We start from the raw sequence: 21,550 nt of genomic DNA, 5'->3' as shown, positions 1-21,550 counted from the left end.
TCTAAATTAATTTAGGAACAATATATGTGCAAAGGTTTCCCAAATCTAGGTTTCAAAGAAGCACCTAAAAACCATTTGCGAGGTTCAGCAAATATTTTTGAAAGAGAAGGAAAAAGAATCAATCGTGATTATTGATCCACACATCTTATTAACTTGGTTCAATGTCCTCCCTCATCTGGGCCTACAGTTTAGGATTACCTCTTAAAAGGTAGTCATGCTACCGGAATTCAACTGGTGGGGTGAGCCCGGGACCCTCCGTGCTATGCCCCTATGCCCCCAAGGCCAGCATCACTTAACGGGAGGTGGTACCCAGCCCTCATGATGCCACCTCTTATCCCAAGTGTCAGGCAGGAGAATTTGTCACAGCTGGTGACGCTGATTAGCATGGAGGTGATGCACACTGATCTTCTGCGCCAAACGCAGCTGACCGGCCCGACAGATAACACACTTAGGTAATCGGTAGAAGCTAAGTAGAAAAGAATAACAGATGCTTCCAAGAGTCATTACAGAGACCTTGACTATGGGACACTGATGTCATGAAATGTCTCACACTGCCTTCGGAGACGGTAATCTGGTTGTTGATTGCTAGAATTGGAACTTAGTCATGTCATGAAAATGAACTGATCTTCCAAGGACTGGGACTGGTGTGGTGATGCTAACCAGTGGATCCTTTTGTACACAAATCTCAAAAATGTACTAAAGCTTTATGTACGTGTGAGTGTGTGTTTTATCACATTTAACATACACATATGTTATCTGCTTTCAAAGAACTAAAAATCTGTGGTAAGAAAATGAGTCAGTCAGTGTCAAGTGCACACTATGGAAGAATTCTACACAAAACCATCAAATTACATAAACATTTATTTGATCTATGCCCCATCACATTGAATTTAATAAAACTGACCATTTTCAGGAGACAGTTTGTCATAGGCATCTTCATAAATATAGTTCCTTCTGATAGTGACGTTAATCCCTTCCAGAAAAGGACCATCTCCTTGGACATCCTGCTTATCTGCATAAATCAACCTTTGAAAGATCTAGAACAAAAAGCAGATGATAAGCTTCTCTAAGCAAAATATAGCAGAATTGAACATCCCAGGTAACTGATATTGCATTAAAAATAATTGGCAAGATGAGTTACATTGGATACCATTATGCATTTGTTTGAAAAGTGCATTATACATGAGCATGAGACAATAAAGACACATAAGCAAATAACTGAGTTGGAAGGGAGTACACTACTCCCTGCTTTCAGTATTCAGCTAGGGTGTAGTTGCCATCAAAATGCTTGTAGTCTCAGTCCAGTATCAAGATTCAATTTAAAGCATTATCATAATGGTATTCAAGCTACTTTCCTTTGGTGGGTTTTCCAAGTGTTGAATGCTTCAATGGCTTGAATATATTTTCATTTCTATTTTTCTTTAGGAGAGGTTTGGGTATTTGTTGCTTTTAAAAATATGTATTTCTTAAAGATAGAATAATTAACAGATACCATCCGTCATCTCTGATATCATTTCAAAAATGTACAGTAGAATTAGAAGTACTTCCAGAGGAAAATGCAGCAGGCGTTGGGTCATAGATTGCAGCCAGTAGCTGGACGGAAGGGCAGGACTGAGGTGAGATGGGGTAAGTAGTTAGAGGTTGTGTGGTGTGGCGGCATGGAATGAGGAGTCTGACCAAACAATGACCTAGTGATTGCTATAAACCTTCATTAACAATCAACAAAACCTATCTAGCCCTAACTAAAGGTGGTTTCCCTACCTCAAACAAGCTAAAACCTGGGCAAGCAAGAAGTCTGTGTAGTCCAAATCAAACGTTCACCATCCTAGTCCAAACAACTATTCTATCACTACCACTTAAACACAAATCCTAATCTAATAAAAGTTCTCTCTTTAGCCCAGGTGAATGACTCCCTTCTCTGAGTCTTTCAGGTGGTAGCTATCTCAAATTCTGAAAGTGTTCCCACGTTCTTGAAAGAAAAAAGAAAAAAAATGCACAAAGTTCCACAATACTCCAGTGAGGCTAAGAGGAGGACTCCCTTCTCGTAGCTTGTTCAACATTCTTTGTAAGCATCTGCTGGGCTAGTTCAATGTTGACTTCAACAACTCTTAAAGTTCCCTACAAGAGCGTCCTTCACTTTCTACTTTATTGAACTTGCCACCAACGGAACGATGAAGAGGCACCCCGAGTCCTCCTTGACCTTTCAGCACCACACTCTTGTGGAACCAGTCAGCGAATTGCCCCACAAACCTTTCCACTTCTTCCTCTTCTTCTTCTACTTCTGCTTCATCATTTCCAGCCTCTCACTTTCCCATCCTCCTCCCCGGACGTATTCTTATTCCTGTTACCTTCTCTCGGGGGAAGCTTCACCAGTTTTTCACCAGGGACCAAGGGAACATTCTTCCGCCTTCTACTTCTTCTACTCTTAGTAGGCCTGTCTTTGTGGCCAGGTACTGTAAGCAGTCTCTGCGCACTCTTCGGACCAAAAGGTCCACCCTTCACAGGTCATGCCACCAACACAGTTTATCATGCTTCCCATACATTTACTTACGCAGCTCTGTCATAGGCCAGAGTAGGCGGTCTTGGCGCTGTTCTCAGACTACAGGTCGTGCCACCGCCTCTCTGGTTCTCCACTTCAAGGGTGCCAGCACCCAACCGACTGAAAAGATGCTTCTCGGTGCCTCACAGTTCGTCTCTGCTACTCTGGAGAACTGCCTTTCTGCAGTCTTGCGAAGACCTATTTCAACCTTGCAGACTTCTCGACAGCGTCCTCCCTCGCTATGGTTTTCCTTTAGGATTCAGAACAGATCAAAGTCCCTTTTTACTGTTTAGTTTAAATAATGGAGACTGCTCCAGCGCAACATCACTTCGCTTGGCAACAGCTGGTCAAGCACTCTTTCTACTTGATGGTACCTTGCTTGCAATCTTCTTCGTCCCTGTACTCATCATAGTGAGATGGTCCGACAGTTTACAACAACACATGGTTTCAGACTGTATCATAGGTAGAGAAGGCCTGGAGGTTGTTGTTATTGTGTGGGGTAGGAGCGTAAAGGGGCTGTATCCCGGCACATGTCCTTTCCCCAAGAGGGAAATTCCTCACCATGTGATCCTCCCGCATGTTACCACCTTCCTAGCCTCATGGAAAAGGGCTACCCTCTGGGGAGAAGTGATGCCATCTGAAGGATCGTCCCATACCCTTCCCCTAAAGCTTTAGGCTTCCCCATATACTCCCATTGGAAACAGAGACAAGAAATCCACATTTCACTGTCCCTTCTTCCTAAGCTCAACATGGAAATAAAATGGCTGTAATGCCAAAAACCAACGCATAATGTATGGATTATTGTTTTTATGTAGACTGAGCCATGTTAAGGGGGAAGTGTTCTGTTACTAGTTTGAATTGTCGACCCGTGAGGGCATAACGCAGATGTCCTACAGCCCACTTAATAGCAAGGGCCTCTAATTCCATAGTGGCGTACTACTTTTCATGGTTAAACAATGTTCTACTCGTATAGAGGACTGGGATCTAGCCATGCATATATATGCAGTGATAAGGGGTATAAAAGAAAAATGTAAAAAAAATTATATAAAAAATAAATCGGTATTTTGGCAATTGCAGTGATTTTTTCAACATTATCACATAGAACCCTTTATGTACCAATTCATGGTAGAGGATGTGTTTGAGAGTGTCGAAACTGGACTGCTCTATTTTTTTCTCACAGCGTAGCTTCTAGGGGTCAGCATTCTTTTGTTTATCGGTCAAGCATGACGTTATACTGGAGTAATTCGCAATAACCTGCCGATAATAGCCATGAAGGGCCAAAAATGCTCTTAAGTTTAGTTTAGTTTAATTTATTATTTGTAGAGCGCACCTAACCCTGAGGTAAAAGGGCGTTGAAGCACAGATAAGTTGTTACAGTTACAATGCAGTGGATGAAGAAAGAAGAATCTTGAGGTCCAGGTTAGATTGGTCAAGGTGGCAACAACAAGCATGTGAAAGGGCACAAGGACCAGGTTACAGAATTATCATTATTTTTACAGCATGGCAGATGGTTGCAGATAGTAGCATGACAAAAGGAACCGTTAGGCTGAGAACAAGTACTCCCCAGGCTGGTAAGCAGTGGTGATAATAACTGTACCTGCACTACTGCTGTGTTTAAGGAAAAAAGGGGAAGAGAAGTGATTTCAGATTGGTTGGACAGTAATGAGGCAGTTCTAATGTGATTGAGAGGTGAGCAAATGTTGCTGAGCAAAGAGCAATTTTTTCACTTTAGATCTAAAAGATCAGAAGGAGGGTTCGGCTCTAATGTCTGTGGGGAGGGTGTTCCAACACTTGGCTGCTAACACCGGGAAGCTCGGCCCCCCTGCCGTTTTCAGATTGTACTTGGATATATTAAGGCAATGTAGGTAGGGCGATCTGGTAGGTCTGGAGGAACGGTACCATGAGAATTTGTCAGTCAGATATTGGGGTGCTGTGTTGGACAAGCATTTGTGGGTGATGACAATAGTGTGTAGTTTAATTCTGTTGCGTACTGGTAACCAGTGCGAGTCCCATCTAATGGTAGAAATGTGACTGGAATGCAGTATGTTCAAGGCGCATCGAAGGGCATTATTCTGGAGAACTTGTACTCTATTCAAGTTGCGATCAGTAGAGCCTAGGAATAGAGTCTTACAGTAATCCCACAGATTCCTTGTCTTAGATAAACTCCCAAAGTAGTACAGAACCTGGAGGGGGAGAAAAGTGAAAAACCACCACCCACACCAGGAAGCATCGAACGACCAAAGTAGGCTTTCTGACCTAACAAGGAATCCAGGCAGTAGTGCTTGGCAAATATGGCAGAGAAGCTTACGTTGTGGCCTGACAGATCAGGAAAGCCCTCTGCATGGTAGTGGTAGCCACCATACATCTGGTAGAATCGGCCCTGAGATCATCAGGAACTTACTTCCAAGCCTGATCATACCACATTGAATACAGGTGATGATCCACTTTAGGCTGGGGTCTGTTTGGGAACAGCCCTGCCTGCACAAGCTCCAGCATGGCCAAGGAAGAGCTGATCATCTTTCTGGATGTCCCTCTTCCAAGAAACATTCATCCAAGAGATATAGTAGCTGAGAGCCCTCCTGGGGTCCAGACAGTGACACCTATTCCCCACCTTAGGAGGAGGAGCAATGGGTAGAAATAAGGACTTAAGAGAGACAGAAATCGGACCTAATTTTGGGCAGGAGATTGGTGTGACCCTTGTAGTCACTTTCTCCTCCTCATAAGAGGCAAAGTAAGGAGGCTTTTGCAGAACGACTCTGGAGACAGAGATGGCAACAAGGAAAATCACTTTACGGGTCAGCAATCTCAAGGAGCATGAATACATTTCCTCAACTGGAAATGCCATATTGTTTACCAAAGGTGCACCAAAATCAGGTCACACTACCTGGAAGACCCATAATATCTGCAATAGGGTCTATCTTAGAACCATTGTTGATTTATGCAGACTTTATCTTAAGACCAATTGTTTGCACTATGAGGTCTTTTGTGCAAGACACTACAGCTATGATTAACATTTTAGCCGACCTAACTATTCAGAGAGACAATATTCTGGTAACCTTAGATGTAGAAGCACTCTACGCGACCATTCCACAGATGGCGAGTGTGGAGGTTATGCGGCTATATCTTAATAAGAGAATACATCTGACAGACTCAGCTCCAACACATTTTATATTGGAATGTATCCGTATAGCTCTTACAGAGAACTACTTCCTCTTTGAGGGGGTCTTCTATAACCAACAACATGGCACGAGTATGGGCTCAACATTTGCCCCGGATATAGCCAACTTATATATGAACCATTTAGAACAGCTATCAATATATGAGGAACACAACCCGTTCACCCACAACATAGTATGTTGGTATCGATATATCAGCAACGTGTTTATGGTGTGGAAAGGACAACAGAATCTTTGACGGAGTTTATGATCTGGCTGAACAATCAAGCTCAATCTATCAATTTCACAATGGCTCAAGAAAGTACATTAATGTCTTTTCTTGATTTGGAAATCTCGAAAACCACGTCAGGTTCTTTAAAAACAACCCTTTTCAGAAAACCATTGGATAAGAACACATTACTGTCAGATGCAAGTTTTCACCCTGCAAGCCTGAAGGACAATCTTCCTTATGGACAGTTTTTAAGACTATGCCGTAATTGCACTAATATGTCAGATTTCGACAAACACAGTAAAGAAGTCACAAACAGACTGAAAATGCGTGGATACCCTAACCAGTCTATACATAGGGCGAGAAAGAGGGCATGTAACATGGACCAATGAGTTTCTTAACGAAACAACAGAAAGTAACAGTGGAAAAAATTACATCTGTTACCTCGTTTAGTCCTATTAGACATGGCCTTAGGAGAACGATACTCCAAAATTGGAAAATTGTTAGAACTCCAGATTTTCATCCTTAGAAACCTCAGTTTGCATTTAAACGCCCACAAAACTTGAAAAATAGGCTTGCTCACACATATGAAAAACAAAAAGTACACACATCCACTCAATTTACCCTGTGGTGTCTACCACCAGTTACTGGTCATTTTAGGTGTGGCAAGTGCTCAGTTTGCCGTTTGACCAAAGACATGAAAGAAATGGACCTGTAGGGCCTACGTTGGAGATTTCTCTCATTCATTAACTGTGTAACCAAGTGTGCAATATATGGCATAAAGTGTCCTTGTGGGCTTATTTATGTTGGTAAGACAAAACGCGAGATCCGACAGCGGACCTGTGAACACTGCTCGTGTTTGAAGAACAACGTACCACAGAAACCAATGGTGGCACATTTCATGGCTAAACAACAAACACACAGATCATTTTGGTTCAACATTCAGAACATAAAGGATCCCCTACGAGGAGGAGACCGGGATTTAATTCTGAAGACAGCAGAACAAAAATGGATTCACAGATTGAACTCTGTGAACAAGTGCCTCAATACATCAATAGAATGGAATCTGTTTATGCACTGAACTTGAAGATGTAAACAATATTGGGGCAAGAATACTGTACTATGTCAGCTGTACCTGGGTGGATTTATCAAACTACAATGTGCATTTGGTACTAGTATCTTTTAATAAAGATCATTACTGATCCATTGTCAAAAAGCCACTATAGAACAATGGGATTCTTGAATTACTGGGGTGTGTGTACCATTGTTCCGTTCTAACTGATACCGCAGATTTTCCACAGATAAATGCTGCCATGAAGTGATAAAGAGTACTGATGCGTCTAGCCTCTGTTGTGGCGAGTCTTGGCACACGCGTCGTATCAGCCTTGTTTCACGCTCATAATAAGGAGAATTGACTGTGAAAACCTTTGTGGATTACACAAATAGTAAAAGCATACAGGCCTAGTGCGTACCTTGGACTTGGTATGCTGTGCTGGACTATGCACGTCTGTTTGGGACTATGCCAAAGAATTAATAGACTTGGTTGGTGTTTTACAAATAAATTCACCTCCCTTCTTTGTTTAGAAAAACATAGGTGCCGTTAAATTGCAGCATACCTTTTGGGCAAGGCTACCGAAAACATTTTCCATCTATCTCCAAAAATTTAAGTTCGAAAAAAGGTACAGATCCATTATGAGGATCATCAGAATAATGCATATGCAACATCAATATGAACTGACAAATGCATTCTTGGTGCCGCTCCAACATGGCGGCTGCCCTTCACTTAGCGCTCTTACTATAGAAACGTATCGGCGTAAAATACACCTCACAACACAATGGTTAAAAGAAAGCTCTTAGATGCGGTTCCTCTTTATCGCTTTGTCTCTCGTGGCGTCGTGAAAAATCTTGGTGGGAACAAGATGAACATTCAATGCAAGTACAACACAGAAAAACTTATGGAATGACAGTAAAGCTGATAAATGTTTGTACTGCAGAGGAGCAGGGGGCTGAGTCCAGCTGTAGCTGTCAGCCTTGCTCGCGTTTTAGCAGTACAAGTGAAAATATGTCTTTGAAAGCATCAATGAGAGTGGCATTGAGTCAGTAAAATATCAACAAAGAACAGGGATTTGTGCTAATTATGCACATGAACAGACAGTCTCTGTATGGGTATAATGTTTTATGCCGGCGTATTTTAACAGTAGGACAAAAAAATGTGTTTTTGGAGGGCCCTATGAGAGTGGGATTGAGTCAGTAAAATATCAATAAAGAACGTGGTTTCGGGTTAAGCACACGCACTGTTAGTTCGTATGGGCGCAATGTTTTATGCCAAAGCTGACGGGAGTACGTTGAATAGGAAATGAAGCTCTTTAATAGCAGTTTCTTAACAGAACTCGATCAATACGGTAACCACTCCCCCCTCTTTTCTATATACTAGAAAATATGCAAGGAGAGGCACGCTACTTTAGAGGGTGCTTGTGTGTTATTTTTGTAAAAGGGCTACAGACGGGGTTTATGACAAACGTTCACATTGCCTGTTTGAAAACTCTCCAGACCATCGTTCTTCGCCTGCCAAGCCGTTACAGAAGGGGATGGACCATATGCAAATCAGGCTTGGCCCCACCCCAAAAGGGGTAGTCCAGCCCGAACTGCTAGGTCACATCCCTTCTGCACGAGACCACAAGCATCCCCAAACATGTTTCGGCCTTGTTGGGCCTCATCAGTGAGTAGTAACTTGGGTCTCTAGGCCCAGCAGGCACGGGACCCACGACTGAGCATACCCGTCCCACTCGGGGTGACATAGCAAAAACAAAGAGGTTATGGCTGGAAGGTTTAGAATGAATCTTAACCTCTGGCATTGCTCTGGTCAACACACATGAACTAGTTAACTAGAGATGAGGTTTCTACTGGGTTTTATGGTATACATATATATTGTTTTATGTTTTTACAGTTCTACATATGGAAAAGAACTTGGAGAGTCTACAATAAATCGAACTGAATAGAAGTGTTTTTATGTCCTGATGAAGGATCCTTCATTGAACAGATGCAAGTGCCCAGAATTGGCCCGTCTTTCAGCAGGGGCCAGAAACATAATGTGTTGACTCATAATCTGACCTACTGAATACAGACGTTGGGTATTGTGTGATTAGATCTTTCTGAACCTCGAGTTGTGCTGTTTTTCCTGTATACAATTAAGAACTTAAAAGGTTTTTCAGAATCCTTATGGGCCTGCCAATTAACATCAAATAGAAGTGAATCATTCTCTTTTGGGCATTGAACATTTTCTTTGGAGATACAGGAATGACACCACTGGTGTAGGAGGATTGAGTTGGTATATGTAACAATAATGACTTTTGGTATAAGATCCTGTACAAGTCTGTGAATTGAGGTAATAGTTGTCACAACCATTCACTAACCTCACATTATGACCAGGTGTTTTTTTAAACATGTGATAGGTATGTCATAGTCTGTAAGAATTGTAATGGAGTCTCTGGTTTTATTTGTATAGTTTTATATGTAATCTATTTATGAATTGGTATTGTACTATGAATTAAAGAAGAACTTGTTTCGTTAGCTCTCTCGGTTTAACGTGCATTGAATTTGTCGACTGTAGCACATATCTAGCTTGAGGTCACTGACCTACGTAGATAAGCGAGGGGTAGCGTGTTTCCCTGGCTATTATACAGATATATTGCCTCTTCCCCACATGAAACAGGCCCCCGAAATAAAAAAAAAGGGAAGTACCCGTAGTTTTATCTACCTCACACCTATACACACAACAAAAGTAATTCAGGTATTCGTATAGCTGTTCAAGTTCAACAAAACAACAATTATAATCAAATATTCTTGTAACCAGGGTCGGATCCTCCTTCCCCAAGATTAAAGCAGAATTTTAAAATGAAAGTTCCAATGAATAACGTTCATTTCAATAATCAGATTCTACTTCCAAAAGGTAGCACACAAACGTTTTTCCCCAATAGCCAAGTTCTGTTTTCAACATAAAGGTTCGTTTACTCCTAGATATTTTCACTTGGCATCTTGATTGTTTTAGAAGCAAGTAGAGTTCCTCATACATCCAATTAATAGTTGAATAGGCTTTCTCTTCTTTTGAGAACTCCAACCACTACACAGTCCTTTGTTATATAAAACGTTTTGCCAGGATGCTTTCAATTTACAAGTGTGCATCCCCCCTGTGGAGCTTCTGGCCACTTAAATTATAATTAATGACTTGATTCTATACAATTGGTATAGTGGTTGTATAACACATTAGGGTTTTATTAGTATTTATGTTGCCCCTATGTTGACCCGTGTTGTCGAATGCACCCCCGTTTTATGGAAGGGCAGCACTCTGCCTCGTTCCTTGTTATCACATTGATAACAAGGAAGACATGGAACGCCTGTCAAGTGCTGCCCTGCCTTAAAACAGGGGTGCATTAAGGAAGGAATATGGAAGCAACACAACAATAATAAAAAAGGGATCGTTACCCAAAGGATAAGACCTGTGGAGAAAGCTCCAATTCAGAATTTGAAATGTGAATGATTATAAAGTCTAGCCCTGTCTTGATGAGGACCAAATGGTCGAAACACGTGTCGACATAGGGGCAACATAAGTACTAATAAAACCCTTATGTGTTATACAACCACTAGAGTCAAGTCATTCATTATAATTTGAGTGGACAGGTGCTCCACACGGGTGATATCCCTTCAATGTTCTAAAAAAGTAAGGTACGGGGATACCTTAGCTCACCCTGCGTAGCGACAGTCCAACTATCTAAATATAATTGAGTGGTAAGCGCAGAGAAACGGAACAAACCCCATGTTTTTTTTATGCTTTTTCATTATGCTTGCATTCTTTCTGCCACAACCATATTCCACGATAGAGTACTTTAATGTCTTTTCCCTAGTTCACTAACCTGCCAGGACTTCCACTAACAATCCTTTTCCTGGTGTTCTCTCCTGCCAGGATGAATCTTCTACTACTAATATAAGTACTCTGCTGTATGGTGCTTCATTGTACACAACAATGTTTTCATTAGGATGATTTCCGCACAGCTTGTCTAACACATAAGTGGCATTGCCACTTTCTTTCCACCACAACCTTACATTACATTACAATGGAGTACTTCAATGTCTTTTTCCTGGTTCACTAACCTGCCAGGATGACCACTAATAATACAATTCCTGGTGTACTCTCCTGCCAGGATGAATCTTCTGCTACTACTACCAGTACTCTGCAATGTAGGTTACTTCAGAACATCGGTAAAGTCTTTGAGTTTCACCAATAATATAATTCACAACTTCTTTCCTAAGAATGCAATACCCATTGGTGCTGTTTATTCCAACTACTGCTTATCCACTATCAATGCAGGTTGTGTTCCTCTCCCCATTGACTTTCTCCCTAAGGAGGGTAACCTTTCTGCTCACTCTGAGTTTCTACTATCACATCTGGTAAACAATCAATCACGTATCTCTCTCCAAGAAAGCTGTTTCCCCTTCTCCTTCTATTGACCTTACCGTAGGCAATTCTGGTTGCTATATTGCCTTCTCTTGGCTTTGGTAATACTGGTTACAGTTTTGTTCTGATTCAGCCTCTTCTTTACTTTACCAACGGTGGTCACTCTGCAGGTTTACAATTTCCCCCTCCTTTCTTGTGTAATAAGTACAGCCTTCATTAAATATTATTCCTTCTTTACTTAGGAAATGACAGTTACAAACATTCTTTTTTCTGTTTCTCCTAGCAGGTGTATTGTGCCACAATTGCTTTTTATAATTAGTTCAGCATTCAAAAGTAAGTAATTGGCTAGCAGTTCACAAGAGAGCACACTGAGGTAACTTCTGCAAGGCCAACTCACTGCTCTCTCATTGCGCTTCTGCTTGTCCCGCTGTGGTTACTTCTGCTTCTCTCGCCAGACTTGGAATGGCTGACAGCTCTGGTTGCTGCTGAATGCCTAGTGCCTTCTTGGACAGGATCATCTGTTGTTCCTGCCACGTCTCGGTGCTCAGCAGCCCCCAGAGACTAACACGCTATGCGGAGAGCTCCTCTCTCCTGCAAGGCAGTCTGCAACCACATCGCTTCCCACTGCGCAAACTCTGCAGTTTGGGCACTTTCTGCTTACGACCCTCTCAGCACCATTAATCGCCAAAGGCACCACAGCAGTGATCCCGGCATCTTTGCTCTGCCCCTGCTGCATACACGGCCACATAAGCATACATGGCCACGTAAAATTACTTCTATAGCTACTACTGCTACTCCTCTCCTTCCTTCACATTTGGACCTGAGGGGGATTGACACAATCCAAATTCCTGCTCAGGTGTAGATTGTTTAGGACACTAGACTGCGTATTGCAGTTCTGTGCCTCCAGAGTATTTTTCCTCACCCCAGTACCTGTGGGATTATGGGACTTGAAGTATCTAAAATCATCATTCTTTATTTATTTATGTGTTTCAGTTTTACAATATGCTATTAAAAACCGTAGGGTCACTATGGAAGTTTTTTACAGGATTCCCCCAATTCTCCTGACCTGAATCCCCTCCCATGTGATCCTCCCAGAGGCATAGACATGGTAGGGCCTGGGCGGGTGGGCATTTACAAATGTTAATCTCAATGCAGTGGGCCCAACTACATTAGCTTCAGGCCCCACTTGTTAGACCATTCTGCTATGCCTCTGGATCCTCCCGCAGACCACCACACCCAGGGTCAGGAAGCGCCTGCCTTTCCCTGGTCACATGAGAAGGGTTCCAGGCCAGGTTTGGTGGGATGGTCACCTGTGATTTATCACAGCACAAAGAGTGGGCGACCGGAAAAGAGTTGTAAGAACAGGTCCCAAAGACCGTTTCACTTATTCATATCCAAGGGACACTTGTTAAAAAGAGCAAAAGAAGCACATCAAATTGTGTTTCAGAGAGACAGGTGCTACAGGTATAACAGCATTTGACAACAATGACTTTACTGAAGTGCATAGCCTTCATGAGCGTGACAGACACTCTGCGAGCAGAAGATATGCAATATAGATGGACATTCTCCTTTGAGCTTGCAGTCACATGGAAATACAAGAGTCGTCGGGTGTCATCTCTTGAAAGGGTGTGCGCCATTCTGCACTTACAGGAAGACAGAGTTTCTGCACCTGGGAGCAATATTTCACAATGAAAGCGGGTCGAAAATGGTGGCTTACGGGGCAGAGATTCAGAGGCAAGACATTTGCTAAATGACACCACAGTTTGAGTTATCAGATACCAAAAGGCACGGTCTATAAAGATCATCTGGAGGACATTGAATGTGGCGTCTTTATATCAGGGGTGTCACTGTGGTCAGAAGACACAAAATAGGCTGAGATCAAAATGGAGACTTATTGGGCAAGTTCACATATCAACCTGTGGTATCTGGTGTGGGATCTCAAGATTGCCCTAATGAGCAATGGGGTATCCCCAACCAGGTGCAATGATGCTGGTTAGTAGAGAGTAAAGCAATATTGTTGTCGGGGTCCTAAAGAAGGCAGACACTGTACCAATACCTAAGGGTGAGTGCTGCTGAAGGAGGAACATGTGAACGAATGACGGCCATGGGAGGGGATGGGTGATAAAATTGGAAGCGGGCTACACTGGGTCTTTGATGGCTACGAGTAAGGTGGCTAATACTCGGAGCCCTTTGATGAGTAGGCTGTGTACATTCTACACTGAGTTTGTGGTAAGATACAGATGGATTACCCAAGCAATGTTTGGATTGTTTCTGTTCAGTGTCTTGGTGGAAGAGATGGGAGGGTGAACTGCTGGGAACTCCTACATCTACATCTACATTGCCTAGAACAATTGAGGAGTATTTCAAGAAGTTGAAGCTTCCATAATGAAACTCGATATAAAGGAGAATTCAAGGTAGCCACAATACATGTAGGAGGCTTGAAATCCCTCCATAAAAGAAATAGGCGTTTACACCTTTTTCTGGATCAAGGTGTCCAAGTAGCCACTATTTAAGAAACATATTTAATGGCCAGAGACACCGTCATGCTTAAATCAAAGGATTTCCCCACACCAGTACTTTGACACAGTAAGCACAAAGAAAAAAGGCATAGGAATCTCATTTGCAGACAGCTTCCTATTTACCATGGAGGTCAAATGAATCAACAGAGAAGGTAGATATGTTTTTGGTAGGATCAGTGCAAGGCAGGACACTCACGATAACTACTATATATTCCCCCCAAAGGTCAAAATGAATATTTGAGAATCTCTCTTCCAACGTTACAAAATAAAACAATGGGTCCAATTATACTGACTGGGGACTTTAACATGTTAATGGATAAAGATAAGATCAGGTCAAGAGGGGATAGATGGGAAAGTAATCGCGTGTGAAAAGACTTATGAGCTTTGAAGAACTCTAGCTTGAGGGCTGTGTGGAGAGCAGATAAATGGGAGACGAGAGCATTTTCCTATTATTCACATGTTCATGGAAGTTACTCCTGCCCAGACTACATTATGGTTGATGCCTAAATAACCCTGCAGGGGGAACCTGATGGAGATGATCTCAAACTCAGTCCATGCCTGAGTGTATTGTAAAATAGAATAGGCTGCTGAAGAGACTAGACAGAGATTGTGGAAACTCTCTCCCATTCTGTTATAGGATAAACTATTCCTTGCTGAGGTGGAAAGTGTGATTATGGAATTCTTCCAGATTAACTGAACTCTGGATGTTACAGAAAACACAAACAGAAATGCAATGAAGGCAAATATTGACGATTTATAAAGAGGGCAGCATATCACGACAACAAGAAAAGGCTCTCACGCATAAAGGTAAGCAGCTAGAACAGGACCATAGGAAGACAGGATCCCGAAAGATACAAAGACCACTTCAATTGGCTAGATCTCCATTTGCTGGTTTGCAGATAAAAAGAGCAGAATACACAGTCTGAAATGGGAAATAAGCCAAATAAGCTGCTAGCCTTTCTGCTCAAAGCACATACCATCTGAGGGTCCTGCCTGTAAAACAAAGCTTACTGGGTCTACAACACCCATGACTAGCCATCTGGAAAGGTGATAGGGCCAGAACCTCTGCTCAAACCAGGACTTTGTGAGCTCACCCTTTACATGGTTTCAGCTTCCATGCATAAGGTTCCTTCCATCCATTGACTATCCTTTCACTGCAGAGCTTCTGTGACTACACATGACCAAGCAACATTGCTGTTTAGGAACTGTTAACAGTCTTTTGGTTACATATAGCCCCATTCTTGCCCAACTCAGAACTTACACCTGCTTCTTCTCAGCCAAACATCCACCCCTTCAATTCCCACTCACCCACCCAACTTTTTTTTTCTCTCTCTCTCTCTGCACCCTTTTTTCATTGTCTTCACTAGCCTATTTCTTCTACCCTTCATCATGCATTTTAACTTTGCTCCATTCCACTTTCGACTCACTCTTCCCCATCCTTTCTATCATAGCCTTCAGCCTCAACTTGGTGTAACTCTGCATCACTCTCCAGCCTCCCGATCTTCCTCTTTCCCCACCCCTCAAATAAGATGCTCCTGTGCAACCAGGATCTCCAACCGCATCTATCCTCCTCACCTACCACACACCTGCTCCTCTCCCCACCTCCTATCACTCCTTCACTTCACCTCTGAAATGCACAATCCCTCTGCAACAAGTCTCCCTGCATCACTACTTCCACTCTGATGACCCTCAACTTTCCCTTCGTGCTATCACAGAAACCTGGATCTCCCCTCATGACGCTGCTATACTAGCAGATCTCCATACAGACACTGCTACCTTCTCCCACTCTCCCCAAGAATGTGGGGGATTCCTTATCAATAAGGTCCTCAACATGTCCCCTCTCCTACAGACTGACAGCAACCCTTCCTCTTTTGAATATGCCACTATTGAACTCCTCCCTCCTACTCTTCTCACTGTTCTGGCTCTCCATCAACCCCCTGGTCCTTGCAACTTCTTCTGCCCTCATCTGACACTTTTCCTTGAGTCACTTAACACACGGACATCCCGATTATCATGGTGGGGGACTTTAACTTCCCAACGTCCTCTGCATCCATCTGCCTTGAATGAACTCCCTCCTATCTGACCAAAGCCTCTACTTACTCTGTGTCCAGCCAACCCACTCTGGTGAGAACTCTCTTGATGGTACGAGGTTGTTACATCATCAGTTAATTTTTCAATTTGTTTTTTCCCGTACATTTTTCAACAAAAAATGAATCGAAAAATATAAGGGGGTGGAGGGCGTGTAAAAAGGCAAAAGGGGTGGGGTTGGGTGGTGAATAGGGAGTAAATAATAGGGGACGGGAGGGCCTTGGGGGACCCCCTGACCCCAATATAAAAACAAACATTTTTCCGTTGTGATTTGTCGTTAACATTGTTAAGATTGTTCACTTTAAAAATTCAAATTTAGGCTTTCTAGAGAGACATCTATGGTATCTTTCCCCAACGCCCGCTGCTCTTCTGAAACCTTTTCCGTGTCAGTTCCGCCCAATGCCTCTACTCCCCCTGCACTGAGCAAGACCAGTATATATAAAGGCACTGTGCCCTGTGACCTCAGTTACACCCTTTTTTCCTAGCACTCTGATGCTGAGGGACTGCAGAACTAAGGTGCACTAGCTACCCTAAGAGGGGCAGGTAGGGAAGATGATGAGGAATCTGTGGAACATCTATCAGTAAGAACAATACCAAAGGTAAGGAATTAGTTCTTCTAATGGACTCCTTCCTCCCATGGATTCCTCATCTATGACAGACTCCCAAAGCAGTACAACAACCTGGAGGGAGGGAAGGTAGCAAGGACACCACCTAAACCAGAAAAATCTGAAGGACAGCCCTGCCGAAACGAGCGTCCTGACCATACATAGGGCATCTTCAGGAGTCTTGCGATATCCTGGCGGAAATACTGCCAGATACCACTAGTGCAAATAACATTACCACTACTCAGTCCGGCGATATTAGCGCCAGATCGCGAGTAGCGGTACAGCGGTAAAATGCCATTTCCCATTGGGTCCATTGTGCCGGCGGTAATAGCACCGAAAACAGGCAGTAAGGGGACATTTCTACCTCCAGCAAGAAGCTGGGGGTAAAAGTCCCACTAACCACCCAACACATTATTGGGCCAACCCTTAAATGCGGTAGTAATAGCGTTACCGCCGCATTTAAGGGCTAAGGCCCAACTCATGATGAGGCCCATAAAATCCAAGCAGTAATGATTAGCAAACGTGTGCAAGGAAGCCCGCATGACCGCTTGGCAAATAAACAGAACAGGCACTCCGTTTTGCAGAGCCGAAGTGGCGGCCAACCCTCTGGAGGAGTGAGCCCCGAGACCTTCAGGGACCTCCTTGCCGGGCAGATCGTAGCATTCCGAGATGCAGAGAATGATCCATTGAGACAGATTCTGTTTTGTAAACAGCTCTTCCTGCACGGGCACCAGCATAATCAATGACAAGTTGGGCGTTAGTCCTGTTCTCCTGTGTATGGGAGACATAGAACTTGAGGGCCCGTACCGGAAATAACTGATAGTACCCTTCTTCTGGCTCGGATGGGTGAGGTGGAGGAAAGAAGACTGGTAGATGGATCTTTTGAGAGAGGTGGAAATCTGAGACCACCTTCGGACGGAAGGAGGGTCTAACTCTCAATGCCGACTGCTCCTTAGAGAAAACTAAATAGGGAGGATTAACAGACAGTGCCCACCCATTTAGCGGAACTGATGTCAACAAGGAAAAACACCTTAAAGGTGAGCAGTCTTAAAGAACAAGAATGAAAGGGCTCAAACGCAACAACCATTAACAATGTCAACACTAAATTTAAATCCCACGGTGAAACAACAAACTGGTGTGGGAGAAACATACTGGAAAGACCCCTCAGGAATTGAATAACTGTTGGGATTGTGAAAAAGAAACCCTGCTGCAGGGTCCTCTTGAAGACGGAAGTAGCCGCTAGATAGCCCTTCACTGTAACAATTGGTAGGGCCGCCCAGGCCAAACACAGCAGAAATTCCAAAACAGAGGAAGTGGAGCAAGTACAAGGTTCCAGATCCCTCTTCCGGTACCAAACCAGAAACGTCTGACACCGGCAGGCCCAATGGAGTTGGTGGAGGGTCTTCTTGCAGACAGAAGCACTTCCAGAGCATCACCAGACAAATCCCACTCCCTATACCTCAGCCTTTCAAGAGCAAGGCGTGAAGATTCAGGCTACAATGGTCAGGGTGCAGTGCCCTCCACTCTGAGTTGGAGAGGAGGTCCATCTACCACAGAAAACACCAGGGAGGGGAGATCACCATGTCGATCAACTGCAGGTATCAGGTTCTCTGGGCCCTGTCCGGAGTGAACACGATTATTGTGGCCCTGAACAGAGGCAGTCTGCTCAGAACCAGCAGAATGACAGGGATCGTCAGGAATGCATAAAGCAGTTCGGAATCCCACTCGACCGTCAAGGCGTACCGCTGAGCAACCTGGAGAGGGAGTTTCCTGGAGCAGAACCACCTCCACTTCCCATTTACACTGGAAGTGAGGAGGTCCACCTGGAGATTGACCCAGAGGTAGAAAATCTCCTCCAGAACTTCCTGGTAGAGCTCCCACTTATGAGAGCTCTGCCAGAAAGGGAGGTTGAGGACTATCTTCTCATTGCATCCGTTAGCGTGTTCTTCTTGCCGGCCAGATGGGCCGCAGTCAGAGACATGCTGTTCTCCAGATCCCAGAACCACAATTACATTGCTTCTATGCAAAGTGGCAAGGAGTCTACAACACCCCTCTTGTTGAGATAATGCGTGACTGCAGTATTGTCCGTGAGGACCAGTACCATCTTGCCCTAGACAGAGGGGTGGAAAACACCCAGGGCCAGCCTGATTGTCCTCAGCTCCAGCAGACTGATGTGCTACCGGCACTCCGATGGGCACCACAGTCCATTCACCCTCTAATTCTGTAGGTGAGCATGCTACCCCTCCAGCCATGCATTCGTAACCAAGCGCCACTTGATGGAAAAGAGACCCCTTCAGGAGGTTGCCCTTCAAAGACCACTACTGTAGATCTCTGGACACTCTCTCAGATACCAGTAGAATGCCTGATGTCCGTCCCTGAAACTGTGAGAGCTCAGGGGCCACTGCAGTGACCTCATGCGCAGACAGGTCTCTGGCACAACCAAGATGCATGCTGCCATAAGGCCCAGCAAATGCAGAAAAGCTGAGGATGCAACTGATGTCTGAGGTTGGAAAACCTAGAACATCTTGAAGATTTTCGCCAACCTGGCCTCGGGTGGGAAACCCCAACCCATGTGTGTGTCCAATACTCCCTGATAAATTTGAGAGACTGGGACGACGAGACCTGTGACTTCTTGAAGTTCAGGGAGAAGCCCAAGCTGTGCAACAGGCTGAACCTCAGGTACATATGTGCCGACGTTGGATCTGGTGAGCGTGCTCGGACGAGCCAGGAGTCCCGGTAGGGAAATACATGATTGCCTTCCCTCCTGAGGCGAGACACCTCTACTGCTAGCAGCTTGGTGACAAACTTGGGTGCTGAAAAAAGGTTGAAAGGACTTTGAATTGGTAGTGACAGTTCCCTACTTCAAATCTCAGGTACTTCTTGTGAGTAGTCACATGGAAGTAAGCATCATGGAGGTTAGGGGAAACAAGTCAGACGTTCACGCTCAGTGCCTGGATGGTCTGGGCTAGAGTGACTATGTTGAACTTGTCCTTGGGCAAGCACAAGTTCAGAAGCTGTCCAACTATGGGCACATTTGCTGTATAGCGGGAAAACTGATTATTAAACCGCCTGGGAAGCAGTAGGGAAGATTTGGCACGTCTGGACCCGCTCCTGACACAATAATCCGTCTTTCAAACACTCAGCCACTGGGGTTTGCCTGAGAACAGCCGGGCATGCGGGGAGCGTGGGGTATGGGGGGAGTGTGGGGCGTGTGGCGCGCTGGAGCCCGCCCCGCCTGCTGAGTGGAGTTGATGGCGAACCAGCAGCAACAGGAGCTGTGCGGCCTCTATATGCACAAGCAGTGCCGCAGGAACCGGGAAGGATACTGATCTGAGAGGCCTGGGACTGGCAAGAGTGGCAGCGTCCTGTCTGGCACTAAGTAACCGTGGCGATAGTTACAACAGCACAGTGCGGAGATCCCACGGTGGCTCTGCCACTGTAGCGCTTCGCCTGTACACCTGCAGCATGTAGCAGGGAGATGCCAGGGTGCAGCAGGCCCCACGGGCCGCAGAACAACCTTCGGCCTGTCACAGATGAGGGGGCAGGCACTGAAGATCCAGGCTGTGCTGGACAAGCAACATACTACACCAGTCACTGAGTGATCCACTGGGGCACAAAGTCTGCTACATATGCTGAGGGCGAGAGCTGACATCCAGGTGGGGGCTCATGGGACAGGTCAGGGAGCGCAGAGGGGTGAGTCCTGTGGGGGTGCTCTCAGCGTGCCCAACTACGCCTGCTAATCCGTTGACAATTCCCTTGTGCAGGACTGTGGTGCAGGACTGTGGTCCAGCTCGTGGCGCCTGGTGGCTGATGCCCGTTCACCAGTGCTTCACATCTGAATAGTCTGCCAACGACAACATCAAATAGCCAGCGCTGCTACACCTCCGCTGGGGAGTGCTGCTTGGCTCTCGGACGGGCCCTGCATTTGCGCGCCGCATACCCTTGGCGGGGGCTCAAGAACTGCTGGCAGCTGCCGTGTGCAGGAAGCTAGAGTCTCAGTGGCCCCTCTGCTTGGCCCCGAGATACACAGCGCGGCACACCCATGCTGCTATACTCAACCGCCACTATAACGAAAGGTAGTGGAAGCCAAAAAGAGCAAAGTAATATGGAGGCTTTCACTAAACAAGTCAGTATACCCAGGCCAGAGGCAGATAAGGAACCCTTTGAACCATCTTGGCTGAGTACACATGACATGCCAGTTTTGCGACACATATTGGAAAGTATGCAGTCAGGTGTTAAGAATCAGAGATGATTCTCCCAGAAAACCTGGTCTGAGGCCAGGGAAAGGCAGACGATTCCTGATCCGGACCCTGGGGGTGATGTTCTGCGAGAGAATCACATGGGGGAGGGTGGGAAAATCAGGTCAGCAGAACTGGGAGAACCCCTTCACTAACTTCCCTAGAGACCCTACAATCTTAATGGCCTACTGTGGAAATGAAACCTTTAAAGAAAAAGGTCATTTGAACATTGGGGACTTCAAGTCCCACAATGCCCAAAGTACCGGGATGAGGAAGAGGGATTTGGAGGCACTAAACTGCAAAGTTCAGACTAGTGTTTCTAATGACCCACACCGGAGTGTGACTTTCGAAGAAATACGACCCCCTCAAGTGCAAGACAAGTGAAGAAGGAGGTGGAGTTGCTGCAGAGACTCCTCAGTGCAGTGGCAGCAGAAGAAGGAAAACAGAGCCGCGGGAGCCGCCGCTATTTACAGAGTGGATGACAGTCCTGACAGGGTCTCTAACTTTGAAGGCCGTGAATGCAGATGTTGTGCGGCGGGAAGCATTATTGTATTGTGAAAAGCTTTCCCCATAAATTGTGATCTGGTGGCAGGCGAGCACCAGAGTATTCTTGGAGCAAGGAACGTTTCCATCCCATACGGCACGGGCCACTTGAAGTGAAGCAAAGCGGTTTTCCGTGCAGGAAGAGGCGGGGGAAGCACGAGGGACTGTAACAGCAGAGCGAG

At 44.9% G+C, this 21,550-nt stretch overlaps 1 protein-coding gene across 1 annotated transcript in view; it reads right to left on the bottom strand.

The window, feature by feature from the left end:
* The window catches only part of UBE3C (ubiquitin protein ligase E3C), a 2,658,557-nt gene that overhangs the window by 517,550 nt on the left and 2,119,457 nt on the right, over nucleotides 1-21,550 (bottom strand). The window contains exon 18 of the mRNA XM_069647972.1: nucleotides 905-1,037. Coding sequence (XP_069504073.1) covers nucleotides 905-1,037 — 133 coding nt within the window. The remainder of the gene's footprint in view (nucleotides 1-904; nucleotides 1,038-21,550) is intronic.

The sequence above is a fragment of the Ambystoma mexicanum genome, chromosome 2q, assembly GCF_040938575.1.
Source record: "Ambystoma mexicanum isolate Mex_15411 chromosome 2q, UKY_AmexF1_1, whole genome shotgun sequence".
NCBI classification, from domain to species: Eukaryota; Metazoa; Chordata; class Amphibia; order Caudata; family Ambystomatidae; genus Ambystoma; species Ambystoma mexicanum.
Note: the sequence above shows the minus strand (reverse complement) of the source record. Positions and strands in the feature narration are given on the sequence as shown.